Genomic DNA, 13,181 nt, shown 5'->3' on the forward strand with positions numbered 1-13,181 from the left:
TACTTGACAGGTTTATTACCTATTGAAATTTTGACAAAGCAGCATTTTACCTTAATTTTCAGCTATCATTTTCTTCTTCTCTGGTTTAGTTCTGAAAATATAATTCCTGTTATTTGAGTGGCCTAGAAATTTAAGCCATTTCAATGTTTTTTTTCTTCAAAATTTAGGAAATATATTTGCATATCTTTAAAACCTTATAAATTAGGATTGAGCAAAGTTGTGAAGCAGAAAACAATTTTATTGTACTTCATTTAAGCAGAAGATCTATTTTGCAAGGTCTCACTTTTATAACACACAGATTTTTAAAGTTCAGGACCCTCTAGAAGGAGAAGGGGTAGAGGTAGGTACTTCAAAATACATTCCCAGGACATACTCTAGCATAGCCTGTAGACCCATCCCTGAAAGTTTCACTTTCCTAACCTAACTTCTTTCCAAGATAGCCAAAAGTAGCTAAATTAGATTTTTCCTAACTTTAATCTTCCTGAAATTCATTGGATTGATAGATCTGGTTTTTGTGGTAGGCTAGGGATTCTCCTATTTTTTCTGCCCTCTGTGAAAAATATCTCTATCAAACAATATATCAACCAACTTTGTTGCACAGGAGGTCAAGCCTCTTAACATTCTTAATCTGGTTATTCTCAGCAATCCAGACCATTTTATTAGGGATGCAATTTCAACACCTGTTGGTAAAAGTGACCTTTTTGTAATTGTTTCAGAGCTATATTCGCCTACTGCACAACCTTTTTCTAAACAGCAAGAATATATTGATTACAAACTAGTCTATGAAATACTTGCCAAAATCAGTTAGAATCAACTTGTTACTGAGGAAAGTTGGTCAAATAAGAAAGCTAAACTTTTGCATGCTTAAGAGTTTTGTACCACTATTTTTGGGGGTAAAACAGGCCAAAAGTTTAACTTTTTTAGCTACTGAAACTACATGGTTAATAAACAGAAAACATTGAGCATGGAATTGTTGTAGAAAAGAGAAAACCTCAGAAAATTATCAAGTCTTTAAACCATTCTGTAACCAGACAGCTAACCAAATCAAGGAGTTGAAGAGAAAGTTGGAGGAGGAATTGGCTGAGGATATTAGACATAATGCAAAATCTTTCTGGTATTATTTCTCTTAACAATTTTGCAGCAAATGTACAGTCCCCAATATCCTGCATAATAGTCAACCTTTTGCTGATCCTGAGCTGAAAGCTAAAATTTTCAGCCAACCAGTCTCATTTGTTTTTTTCCTCCCATTCCAGTACTGTTTTCCCCTCCTCCTGTAGTCCTGTATGAAGTATTGCTTGAGATGGAATTGATTTTGATTACTGGTCAAATAGTTCTAAAGGAACTTACATTCCTTTCTTTCAGTAATCTTTTATTGACAAAAACACATGACAAATAAATTTCTAAACTGGTTGATGGAGAGCAGGGATTGATGTGTTGGCCATAAACAAATATAAGAAAATGCTGAAATAACAAATACAGGATATATATAAAAAAAAAACATACAAGGTAGGAGATAACAGAGGAGGCCACCCCAGCATGAGAACACCACAACACAAATCATACTAATATCAATCATTCATCAATCCCAACATCCAGACAATTAACCATTTTTGAAATATGTTTTTTCAAAGAGGATCTGCTCTTGAAACTTGGGAACATTTCTACTAAATTAAGTATATTTACTATATGAGGAATCTGATATCTGATTGATAATCTAGCTCTTTCTGATTTAATTGGAGGAAGGGGATACTTCTTGGAGTGGACATGGTGGGCAGGAGAAATTGGAGTCTCAATTATACCTAAATTATGGAAATAATTTGTTGAAGATTGAATGTCATAATACCACATTGCTGTATGCAGGTACTTCAGTTGTTTAAGATTAAGTATATTGAGAAAAACATATAAAGTTTGGGTTTCTGAGAGATTTTGAAGCCTCATTGGGCAATAAATAAAAGTACCCAGAATTCTAATTGCCTTACTTTGAATTATTTGAAGAGATGGCAGATGGACAAAAAATGTGTTGACACATATTAAAGGGCGATAACTAAAATATGATTCAATTAGAGAATGTTATAAAATTTCAAAGATAGAAAAAGAAAATACATGTTTCAATCTATGAGGACAACCTAAGTTATGGGCAAGTTTCAAACTCAAATAATCAGAATGTTTACAGAAGGATAAAAGCTCATTGAGAATAATCCCAAGGTAACGAAATGATTTTACTCTTTTTATCCTACTTTGATTTACAGTTAACTCATCTATGGTAATTTTATTTACTGCCTGCTGTGACAGCCCAAAAATCATGAATTCAGTTTTAGAAAAATTTGAAGCTAGGTAGTTACAAGCAAACCATTTATTCAAAGATTTCATTGCTATCACCATTTTCTCAACCAATAAAGATGGGATTTTAGCTTTTACTGTTACCACTGTATCATCTGCAAAAATTACTATTAAGCTGCTATCTTGGGGTAAGCACCTTGGAAGGTAATTTATATAAATATAAAATAATAATAGTTCTAATATAGATCCCTGGAGATCTCTAATATCATCAGTAATAATATGGATGGACTGCTGCCCATTTTCTTTGCTTGAGTTTCTCCACCACGCAGGTAAGATTTCACTAGACCTAGGCCTTTACCTACAATACCTGTGTTATTAATTTTCTCCAGCAAAATTTGTGGTTTAGTGTATCAAATGCCTTTTTTATATCATAGAAAAGAGTAGGCACATGATTATCATCATTTAGTGAATCATTAATCTCTAAATTTAGTGCCGAAATAGCTTTTTCAGTAGAATGACCCGACCTGTATCCAAACTGATTTTTAGTAAATAAATTCCTTTTATCAAAATACGAAACAATTCTTTTTGAATAATTTTTTCTAGAACTTTAGATATTGGAGGAAGAATAGTTATTGGTCAGTAGTTGCCTATAGCTGTCTTATCACCTTTCTTATGAATTGGAATAACCCGTGCAGATTTCCAAACTTCTGAAAGGATCCCTGATGATATGGATGCATTCAAAATGTGAAGCCACGGAACATGGATTACAGAAGCAATTTCTTTAAGAATATTTGTGGAGAGTCCATCTAGACCTATGGAATTGCCACTTTTTAAATTTGTAATTACTTTCTGGAACTCACCAAAAGTAACAGGGGCCAGGAAAATACTAGAATTTTCATATGGCAGGAGATAATCTTTATATGAATAAAATGGAGATTCTGGGGAATTCAGTTCAACAGTAGTGTTAATATGAGAAAAATAATTACAAAAATAATCTAAAACAATATCCTTCCCCTTCAATTCAACTCCATTTTCATTTATGATCACTTCAGGGTGTGGTGTCTTAGTATTATTTCCAATTTTTTCCTTGATTAAATTCCATGTAGTCCAAGGTGAATCAGATTTTTTTTAATGAATTTTCATAATAAATTTGTTCACTTGTTCTAAGAATTTTAACCAGCAAGTTTTTATTATTTTTGAATCGTTGTACATTATGAGCCGAAGGGTATTTCATTTTTATCTTATGCAATCGATTTTTTTCCTTGATAGATTTCAAAAGTGATACAATTATCCAAGGTTTTTTAGGCGAGGTTATTTTCCGATATGTAGTTTTAAATGGGCAGTGAAGGTCCAGTTTATCATTCAAGATTCGATAAAATATATCTAAGGAATTATCTGGGTCATTCTCATTAGTAACTTCACTCCAATCTACATTACTAAGATGAAATTTCAGTTCCTTCATATTTACTTGTGAGAAATTTCTCCTCTTCATAGGACTATGTTTATTGACTATCTTTTGCACTTTGAAATCAGACATTAAAATACAGTGATCAGATGTATCTTCCATAACCACGAATGTAGCCTCACATGTATGAGGTGCAAAAATGTTATCAATCAGAGAAAAAGAAGAATTTGTTATTAGTGTTGGAATAAAACATACTGGGTTCATACCATGAGAAAGGTTACACTCTAAAAATTGAAGGACATGTTGGCTTGATGGGAGACATCCCATCAAGTCAATATTGAAGTCCCCAAGGATGAAAAATGGCATTCAAAGATTTGATATTTTAAATTTATCAATAAAGCCTGCCATGCTAGACGAGGGAGGGCAATAAATTACAGCAATCAAAAATTTTTCATTATTTGGTAAAAAACATTCAACAATACAGCTTTCAAACATCATCTCAGTATTTAGATATAGAAATTCTTCTTTCATCCGTGCCGGAATATAATTTTTAACCAGTATTGCTAAGCCAACTTGCTTTTTTCGATTCCTGCTTACATGAAAAGATTGGAAATCGTTAATATTAGTTTTATTTGCCAAACTTTCATCTAAAAATCTTTCGCAAACTCCAAGAATATCCGTACCCGATTCAAATAAAAAATTTTCAATTGCACCTTGCCTGCTCCTCCATCCATGACAGTTCGAAAAAGATATTCTCCTCATATTTGGTTTTTTATGAACTATTTCATGAGAAAACAAGTATTTATTAGGGGGATCTAAAAAAGAGTTTAAAATTTCATTATTATCATGGGCTAGGGGCGTTTGGAATACATTACTAAAAAGGCCCGAATTTCTTTCAAATTCTTCCAGCCTAGATGCAGGGATCACATTAACTTGACTAACCATTATCGTGTATTGACCTCCCGCCAAGGAGCACCCCCCCCCCATGCCCCTCCCACAAAAAACTAAAAGCACTAAAACTCACACTAAATGGGTTTAACATTACACAAGCCCCTGTAATGTTAAATCACACCATATTGAAAAAAAAAAAAAAAATCAATATATCACAAAGAAAATATTTACTTATCAGCTGAGTGATGTTAATTGACCACACAAAGAAAAAGTCAATTTGGTTTGACTTGGCACCAATCCATCTTTTTCCTCTCTCCAACTTGGTCGATATAGCATAGGATTGGTGGGACTACTGGAGGAATCCAAGCCTGAAATCCCTTCTGTTTAAGTTCACTTTTCTTCTTGAGGAGGGATGAGTGAATTTCTCGAACAGACTTGCTCACATCGTCAGATAAATGCCCTTTATGGATTATCCTAAAATTATCCTAGCCGGCTTTTTCCCTAAAAGCTCGATCGCAAAATAGTTTGTTTGCTAACAAAACTGGAAACTTACCATTAGAGTTGTGTAGTATGATTTTCCTGAGTTTTTCATTTAATTCAATGACCAAGAATTCACATTGAACATCTAATTTCCGCAATAATTCACCAATTTTTTCCACGCCCTCTTCTTTCATCAAACACTTTATGTTCCAGGCTATGAAGTTACTCTGTTGGTCAGCATTTTCTAAGATTAGTACCTGATTTTTTAAGGGTCCAATGCTGGGGTTATCATAGGAGTGGTTCGCTGATAGCCGGAGGTTTTTAACATCCTTCTGTAGATTAGCGATTGCGTCATTGTGAACTTTTTTGGAACTTTCCAAATTTTGGGTCCTTGATGATAAATTACTTATCTCACCTCTGATTTCTAACATTTCACTTCTCATTCCTTGTATTTCTGCTTGAATGTTTGTCACAGTTGATAATATTTGTTGAATATTTGTTCCAAGGCTTTGAATTGATTTGTGTATTGTTGCACTATCAGTGGATTCTTAGTTTTCCCCATTTAAATTGTTAGAGCAATTTAGCAAAAAAAAACAGCCAAGGACACAACCACACTAATAGCAATTAGTTTATAACGTCACAACAGGTGTATAATTCAATTATATTTAAGTTGTTATATCCATAATCAATTAGTTGTTAATCCATTATCAATTCTGTCCATTTAAGTTGTAAGACCAAATTAGCACCATCCAAGGAGATAATCACATTAATAGCATCTAATTTAATACGTCACAACGGGTGAATAATTCACTTATATTTTAACGGGCTCGCATGAAACGATGTTATTCGACTGAGAGCATTGAATGAACTCCAATACCTTAAACCTTAATACTAACAAATCTGCTGGTTCTGACTGCATTCATCCTTGTATCCTGCATGAATCTTGAAGTCTTGTCAATCACTTTCCTTACTATTCTACTTATCATTGAATCTTTCAGACTACTACTTGATCAGAAAACTGCCCATATCATTCCAGTATTTAAGAAAACTAGAAAGGACCTTGCTGAAAATTATTTTTGATTCTCCAGTTATCTGGCACATTGAAGTAAATAATCCTCTGCATAGCCTACAGTATTGTTTTTGCTTAGGATGATCTGTTGATACAAATCTCCTTGAATTGTATGACCAAATCACTAAGTTACTTAATATTGAAGTGCCTACTGACATGATTTTCCTTTACTTTCCTTAAGCTTTAGACAAGGATTGGGATAAACAACTTGCTATGAAGTTGTCAAGCTTGAAAAGAAATCCCTACTCTGGATCCTAGATTTTCTTCACCAGTGATCTTAGTGTAATTAGCTATTTGATGGCTCTGGTAACCAAATACTTTCTTCTTCTGAACAAGTTTTGAGTAGAATTCTTCAGGGAAGTACAATGGGTCCTACAATATTCAATATCTTTATCAACAAAGCTCCTACTATCAGCAGTAAATTAATACTATGCTGACAACTCAAAGCTTCCTGGACCATTGGAATTGGAATTAGTAATTGCCTGCTGCTCAACTGATGGGAGGGCTAATTGGTTTTTCTTTGGACCAGCCGTGTCAAGTGATGATCTTCTTCTTCTTCTTCTATTTCAGCAAGGCGGGCTTTTCAGTTGATACTATCTAGCCCTTTTCGTTTTGCTTCACTCTGTGGGCCACAAAGCTACTGGCTTGGTTGTCTCTTATTTATTAGATATTCTCAAATATCTTTCAGTAGATCTTTCGACTCAAGGAGTTCAAATATAAGATGATCATACCCTTCTACAAAATAATCTTGTACTTCTTGGTCAATGGGCTGAGGTTTTTTTTCTTGAATTCCATGCTGCAAAGTGCCATATAATCCGCTTCAACAAAAATAATCCTTGTTCATTTTCTCTCAGACCACCCAGTCTCCTCTGTAAATGTCGAGTGAGATCTCGGAGTCACTATTGACTACAAATTAAAATCCATTACCCATGCTAAGAACTCTGCTGCTGGTGCTAGTTCAACTCTGGGGCTGATCAAGCATACCCTTTACACTTGCTCCCCCCAAAGTTTTGGAAGATAAGCAGAGACATGCCACCAAAATGATTTCCAGCATGTGGGTACTTTCTTACCCTGTAAGACTTTCTAAGTCTTACAAACTTTCTAAGCAGTCTACCCTAAGCAGAATCCAAACTCAATTCTTTTCCTCACTAATTTTCAATTATTGGAATAAACTCTCTGAAGACACAGTTACTGCTGAATCTGTAGACATTTCTAAACAAAGGCCAGATGCTATTTGTTATTAGTTATCAGTGATAGCTATCATCTCTGAAGCTGGTGGACACAGGATTCATCCTATCACTAGTAAGGGCAATTTAGGGTAATGCTCAGTGGTTCTTGAGGGAGTGTAAACTTGACTGGGAAGCTACTGATCATCCAACTGCACCTGCTTGCTAAACAACTTTGATCATCAATCCAGGAGCTTCACAAGACAAAATCCTTAGATTGCTCCAAGCTGCAATTTAAGGTAAAAACAATGCGATTCCTATGCTACAATATCCAGGACATTTCCAGGACTAGGCTAATTAGATTGTCATGTATCCTTCCACTATCAGTTTTTTTTTTGTTTTTTTTTAATCCTTTTGGCATTAGCCTACAATTGGGACTATGGAGAAGGAACCATGCTAAGAGAACAGCTCTTACTTCATAATACAGGCCCACAGAGGAAATGTAGTTAACAAATTTTGTGGGTGATTTCTAGTATACTTTGCCCCCAACCCCCCTAATGTGCCAATATATATCCCTAATTATATATTTCATCACTTTTGCTATGCATCACTATTGTTTCAACCTGTACCCATAAATTATCTCGTTTCCTTATCAATAGCCTCAATTGTAGTCTAATACCATCCTGTCATATAATATTGTGGTAAATTCTGCAATAAATCACACACTGAGATAAATTGCTAACAGAGAAGATATCCAGTTTAATGTATGAACACATTGATGTAATGAAGAAATATATATTAAGGGCTAGCCTATAAAAATGACCATCAGGTGGGGAGTGAATTTACTTGCAAAGTGAATTTACTATTATATATGGAGCTAGTATGCAAAATTTAATTAAGTACTATGTTCATCCTGGCCATATATCAGTTATGAAACCCTGTAGTCTATATGTTATCCATGTATGTTATCATTGTTGTTTACATGTTTTGATGCATTTGTACATCACCATTAGACTTGGATATATCCAGTTTAGCCTGAGTGATTGAGTGAATATTGGATTGTTGTAGGATTTGGATTTATTTTAGTGTTTCTTTTAACTTGATATACGCTATGTTGGTGCTTGTATAATATAGCCCCTACCACTCAAGTTGTTCATTCATTGATGCATTAAATAACTGTTTTTTTGTTAGTTTCTTTCAGCTTAGTGTGAGACAACACAAAGAGAAGTGACAGAATAGATAGAAAATATATAATCTTGGCTTTATATTTGCACATTAGGGATAGGGTGGGGGGGGGGCTGTGGGGGTGAAGTATTTGGACAGTGTGAAGTTTGAAAACAATTCTTACTTAATAATATGCAGAATAATTGTACCTAAAACATTAGGCATGTAGATCCACTATACTTTAACCCCCCCCCCTAATACGCAAATATATAGGCCAATTTTGTTTTTAAAGTATTATATTCTTATCATACTGAGGTATATTCCATTAGGATGGCATCAGAGAAACATATTAGAAGAATATTAGGTATGAGCTATAACATACAAGTACTGATTTGCCCTAAGGTTATACATGGGACCATTAGAGGGGGGGGGATATTGTAAATTGTTGGAAAAGAGGCTGTGATATTTAGAAGAGTATAAGGTAAGGAACCTGGTGAAATTCAAGTTTAGGGACTTCTTGCTATCTTGGAAAGTGGTTGTGTTAGGCAAATAAAACCTACAGGGCTAAATCCAGGGCCAAATGTGTACCATAGGAAAGTATTTCTAAGGTACTATGTCTACTTTTCTCTAAATTCTAGGGCAAAACATACCAGGTCTATACCTATCTGAATTCTGACAAAAATGTTTTTCCTTGATTATGAGTTTTTGATTTCTTTTTCATTTGCTTTAGTTTTTGAAATTGTAATTCCTGTTATCAAGACTGTACCCATGATTTTTTTTTTTGGGGGGGGGGGGGGGTTTAAACAAAAAAAAACAAAAAACAAATAAAAAATTTTTTTATATCCATTTTTGTTACTTTTTTACATGTCAGAAAAACTTATTTTTGGGGGGATGGGTCCATTTTAGGGTTTTACAGATTGATATACCATTTTAGGGTTTTACAAATTACTTATTACAATACACCAATTAGAGAAAAACAATGTTTGGCCCATTTTAGGGTTTTACAAATTGATAGAACCTGCTTTTTCTCAATTTTTTTTTTCTTTTATACGTTTGTATAGCCCAAAACACATGCCCAATAAGCTGCTAATCACTTGAGGACAAAAAAAAGTTGGGCCTCTTTTGGACATTAATGAATTGATAGAACAATTTTTTCAATTTGCTTTTCTCTTCATTGTATTTAGTCCTTGTTCTTTTATCCCACTAAATATGGAAATCCTTATTGATCCTTACTCTTTCCTTTCCTTTCACCTGCCGGTTGAAGGACACACACAAGTTTGTTAGATCTTCTGAGAGGAAAACTTACCATTATATATGCTATCTTGAAGGAGACTGACTGCATATCATGTTCTATTGATATTGCCTGTAGCTGTTGTGCAAGTGGTAAGGTGTGTGTAGCTATTGTATTATGGGAGATAAATTAGGCTTTTATTTTGAAGTTTAATAGGCAAAATTATAACCCCTATAAAGATGAAAAGCCTTATTAAATAGGTGATATACTGCGAAGATAAGGACTTGTCAAATAGCTAGCACAGTATGATTGATGGTTCAGTTCTTACCTACCCATTCTTTAATAAGTCTATTATTTCAATGAATAGATTTTTGCCTCCCTGAATTGCACACTAGAGCTGCCATCCCTTGGCCTGTTCCAAGTTACAAAGATGCCCCTGTCTTTAGCACCTTTTCATGAGCTAGGGTCCATTTATATTAGTTTTATATTTCACAAATTGATACAACCTGCTTTTTTTCAAAATGTATTTTCTATTTTGCCCAATAAGTTGCTTGTCAATTGAGAACAGAACAAACATGGGCTGCTTTGGGCATTATGAACAATTTTTGAGTTTGCTTTTGTCTTCATTGTTGAAGGACTTGGAGATGAATCAGCACATAGTGGATTAAAAAGGTGCCACAAATTTTATCTTGAGGTTTATGGTTGTCATCATGCCTGCAGATAGAAGGGGTGGCCACCTCCCCCCTAAACCTAGTCTAAAGAACCACCTTTGAAAGATATGAGATAGAGATTGCATACAGAGCTCTTTGAAGTTGTTAAGAAAGCAATGTATAGCATAACTAGCAAGATTGCAAGCAATGATCATATTTGAGAACAAGAAAGCAAGAAAGGGGGAGTTTTATTTTTAAGTGCTGCTTAGTGCTAATCCATAGGGATTAAGCTGGGGAATTCAGTACAGAAGTATATTAGTTTATTCTATGTAATTACCTAAATATTTGATTTACTCACCACTTCCTTAGTTTAGACCCAAGAAATATCCATTCTTTAATCAGTGGAACTAATTATGCTTTGTTAATTTCTTGCAGCTTAGCGTCTGTAAAGTTGATGAGGATGATAAGGCAGCAACTAACAGGTGCTTCCTAAATCCAGCGGATTGTCCAAAATCATCAAGGTTAGTATTTAATAAGATTTTCTCAAATCTACTTTTATAGTGCAAGAATGATAGCATTTACAGGGGAGGGATTTGGTATACAAGCTAAAGGTACATTTTTTTAGACAGATCCGTAGATGAAGCTATTGGGAGGGTAGGGGATTTACATTTCTTTAGGGTGCAGACCCCTAATAAAGTTATTAAACGTTGAAATGGTCCACAACTTTGACCTAGTATATGATTCAAAATTATTACCTTAGAATTGATATTTATTATTTATGGTATTTATTATGATTTAATGATACTTGTTATGATTTTTTGATATTGTATTATTATTTTATGATACTTGTTATATTATTTATAATATTATTTATTTATTATGTATAGATTCGATTTATTATTTTTGTACTAGAGTTATGTTTGTAAAATTTTACTGTATTGTTATTGTGTAAAATTTTACAAGTAAGGAGCGACCCAACTCAATGGTAACCAAAACTCTAAAAACGGAATTTTGATACCAATAGATACATCAAAAGAATCAGATTTTAATTCTGATTTAAAATATATAAATTTCATCAAGTTTAATCTTACCCATCAAAAGTTACGCGGCTTAGAAAATTTGGCTGATTTTCGAAAAAAGGGGGAAAAACACTCTAAAAGCTATAGAACCTTAATGAAAATCACACCATCATATACAATCTATCAGAGAACCATAATGTAGAGGTTTCAAGCTCCTTTATACAAAATTTTTTTATTTTCAATTTTTTGCACGAATAAAGATCACGGTTGGGTGTTTTTTTTTTTTTTTTTTTTTTTTTTTTTTTTTCTTTCTCTTCCAGGGGTGATCGTATCGACCCAGTGGCCCTAGAATATCGTTGGGAGGGCTCATTGTAACGGAAATTAAAAGTTCTAGTGCCCTTTTTAAGTGACCGAAAAAATGGAGGGCAACTAGGCCCCCTCCCACGCTCTTTTTTTCCCAAAGTCACCCGATCAAAACTTTGAGATAGCCATTTTGTTCAAAATGGCTTATGATATTATAACTATGTCTTTTAGCATGAATTAATCCCTCAAAACCCCCGGGGTAAGGGCTGAAAGTTTGAACTTTACCCAATGTTAACATATAATATTAGTTCTTGGAAAGTATACAAACATTTTCAGGGGGAATTACTTCTGGTAGTGGGAGGTGGGGGTGGGTCGGGGTTTATATGGGAGGATCTTTTCATGAAGGAAGTTTTCATGGGGGAAGGGACATTGCTATGAAGGGGGCGCCGGATTTCCCATCATTTTTAAAAAAAAATCAGAAATTGAATAAAAAAAAAGTTTTTCAACTGAAAGTAAGGAGCAGCATCAAAACTTAAAACGAACAAAAAATATTAGCTATATGATTGGGTTCACCTTCTAGTCAATGCCTCGCTCTTTAAGCCAAAGATTATTTAGTACTTTCATAAGAGCTATTTATTCTAATTAACGGCCTTTGTGATTAAGGGGTCATTTTTAAAGAATTGGAACAAAATTCGAACTTTAGCTTAAAGAGCAAGGTATTGACTCAGAACCAAATTTAGAGACAGCCATTTAGCAAAAGAAAAGTAAAATTTTTATGCAAATTTTGTTTACTTATTCAATGACGGTGAGCCAAAATAAAAGCTGCATTAACTAAAAAACGATCAGAAATTAAATAAAAAAAACAAGTTTTTTAAACTGAAATTAAGGAGCAACATTAAAACTTAAAACGAACATAAATTATTCCGTATATGAAAGGGGCTGTCCCCTCCTCAACGCATCTATCTTTACGATAAAGTTTGACTATTTATCAAAACTTTATTTTTTAAAACAATAAAAAACTTTAACGTAAAGAGCGAGGCGTTGAGGAGGGGACAGCCCCTTTCATATACGGAATAATTTCTGTTCGTTTTAAGTTAAAATGTCGCTCCTTACTTTCAGTTGAAAAAACTTGTTTTTTGTTTATTTAATATTTGTAAAGGTTGCTGTTGTATTTCTTATTTCTAGATTCGAAATTTGATATGCTTAAACTTCCAGCACTAAACAACACCTTAGGCTTCATTTTTTTTTTTAATTACCATTATTGTCAATTTACCCAAACTAGTGGGAGATTAGCGAAATGGCTGAATATGGTCAGTCCAAAGAGCTTAAGGGTTCAAATATAAACAAGTCCAGTCCTTGGTAAACTTAATGAAAATTACTAGATAAGGGTTAAAATATAAAGAAAGTGGGTGTAATAGCCACAATTTCCTATTTTTGGGGGATATATTTTTCTGCTTTATAGTCTGTCCCTGTGTGTAGATATACTACTACTGCTAGCACCTCACCACAGCAGCAAGGCCAGC

The 13,181-nt window shown here is 34.0% G+C and overlaps 1 protein-coding gene across 1 annotated transcript in view; it reads left to right on the forward strand.

The window, feature by feature from the left end:
- The window catches only part of LOC148947275 (vesicle-fusing ATPase 1-like), a 324,795-nt gene that overhangs the window by 1,309 nt on the left and 310,305 nt on the right, over positions 1-13,181 (forward strand). The window contains exon 2 of the mRNA XM_089096977.1: positions 10,772-10,857. Coding sequence (XP_088953103.1) covers positions 10,772-10,857 — 86 coding nt within the window. The remainder of the gene's footprint in view (positions 1-10,771; positions 10,858-13,181) is intronic.

The sequence above is a fragment of the Artemia sp. Qi Xiang Cuo genome, chromosome 11, assembly GCF_049724085.1.
Source record: "Artemia sp. Qi Xiang Cuo chromosome 11, ASM4972408v1, whole genome shotgun sequence".
NCBI lineage: Eukaryota > Metazoa > Arthropoda > Branchiopoda > Anostraca > Artemiidae > Artemia > Artemia sp. Qi Xiang Cuo.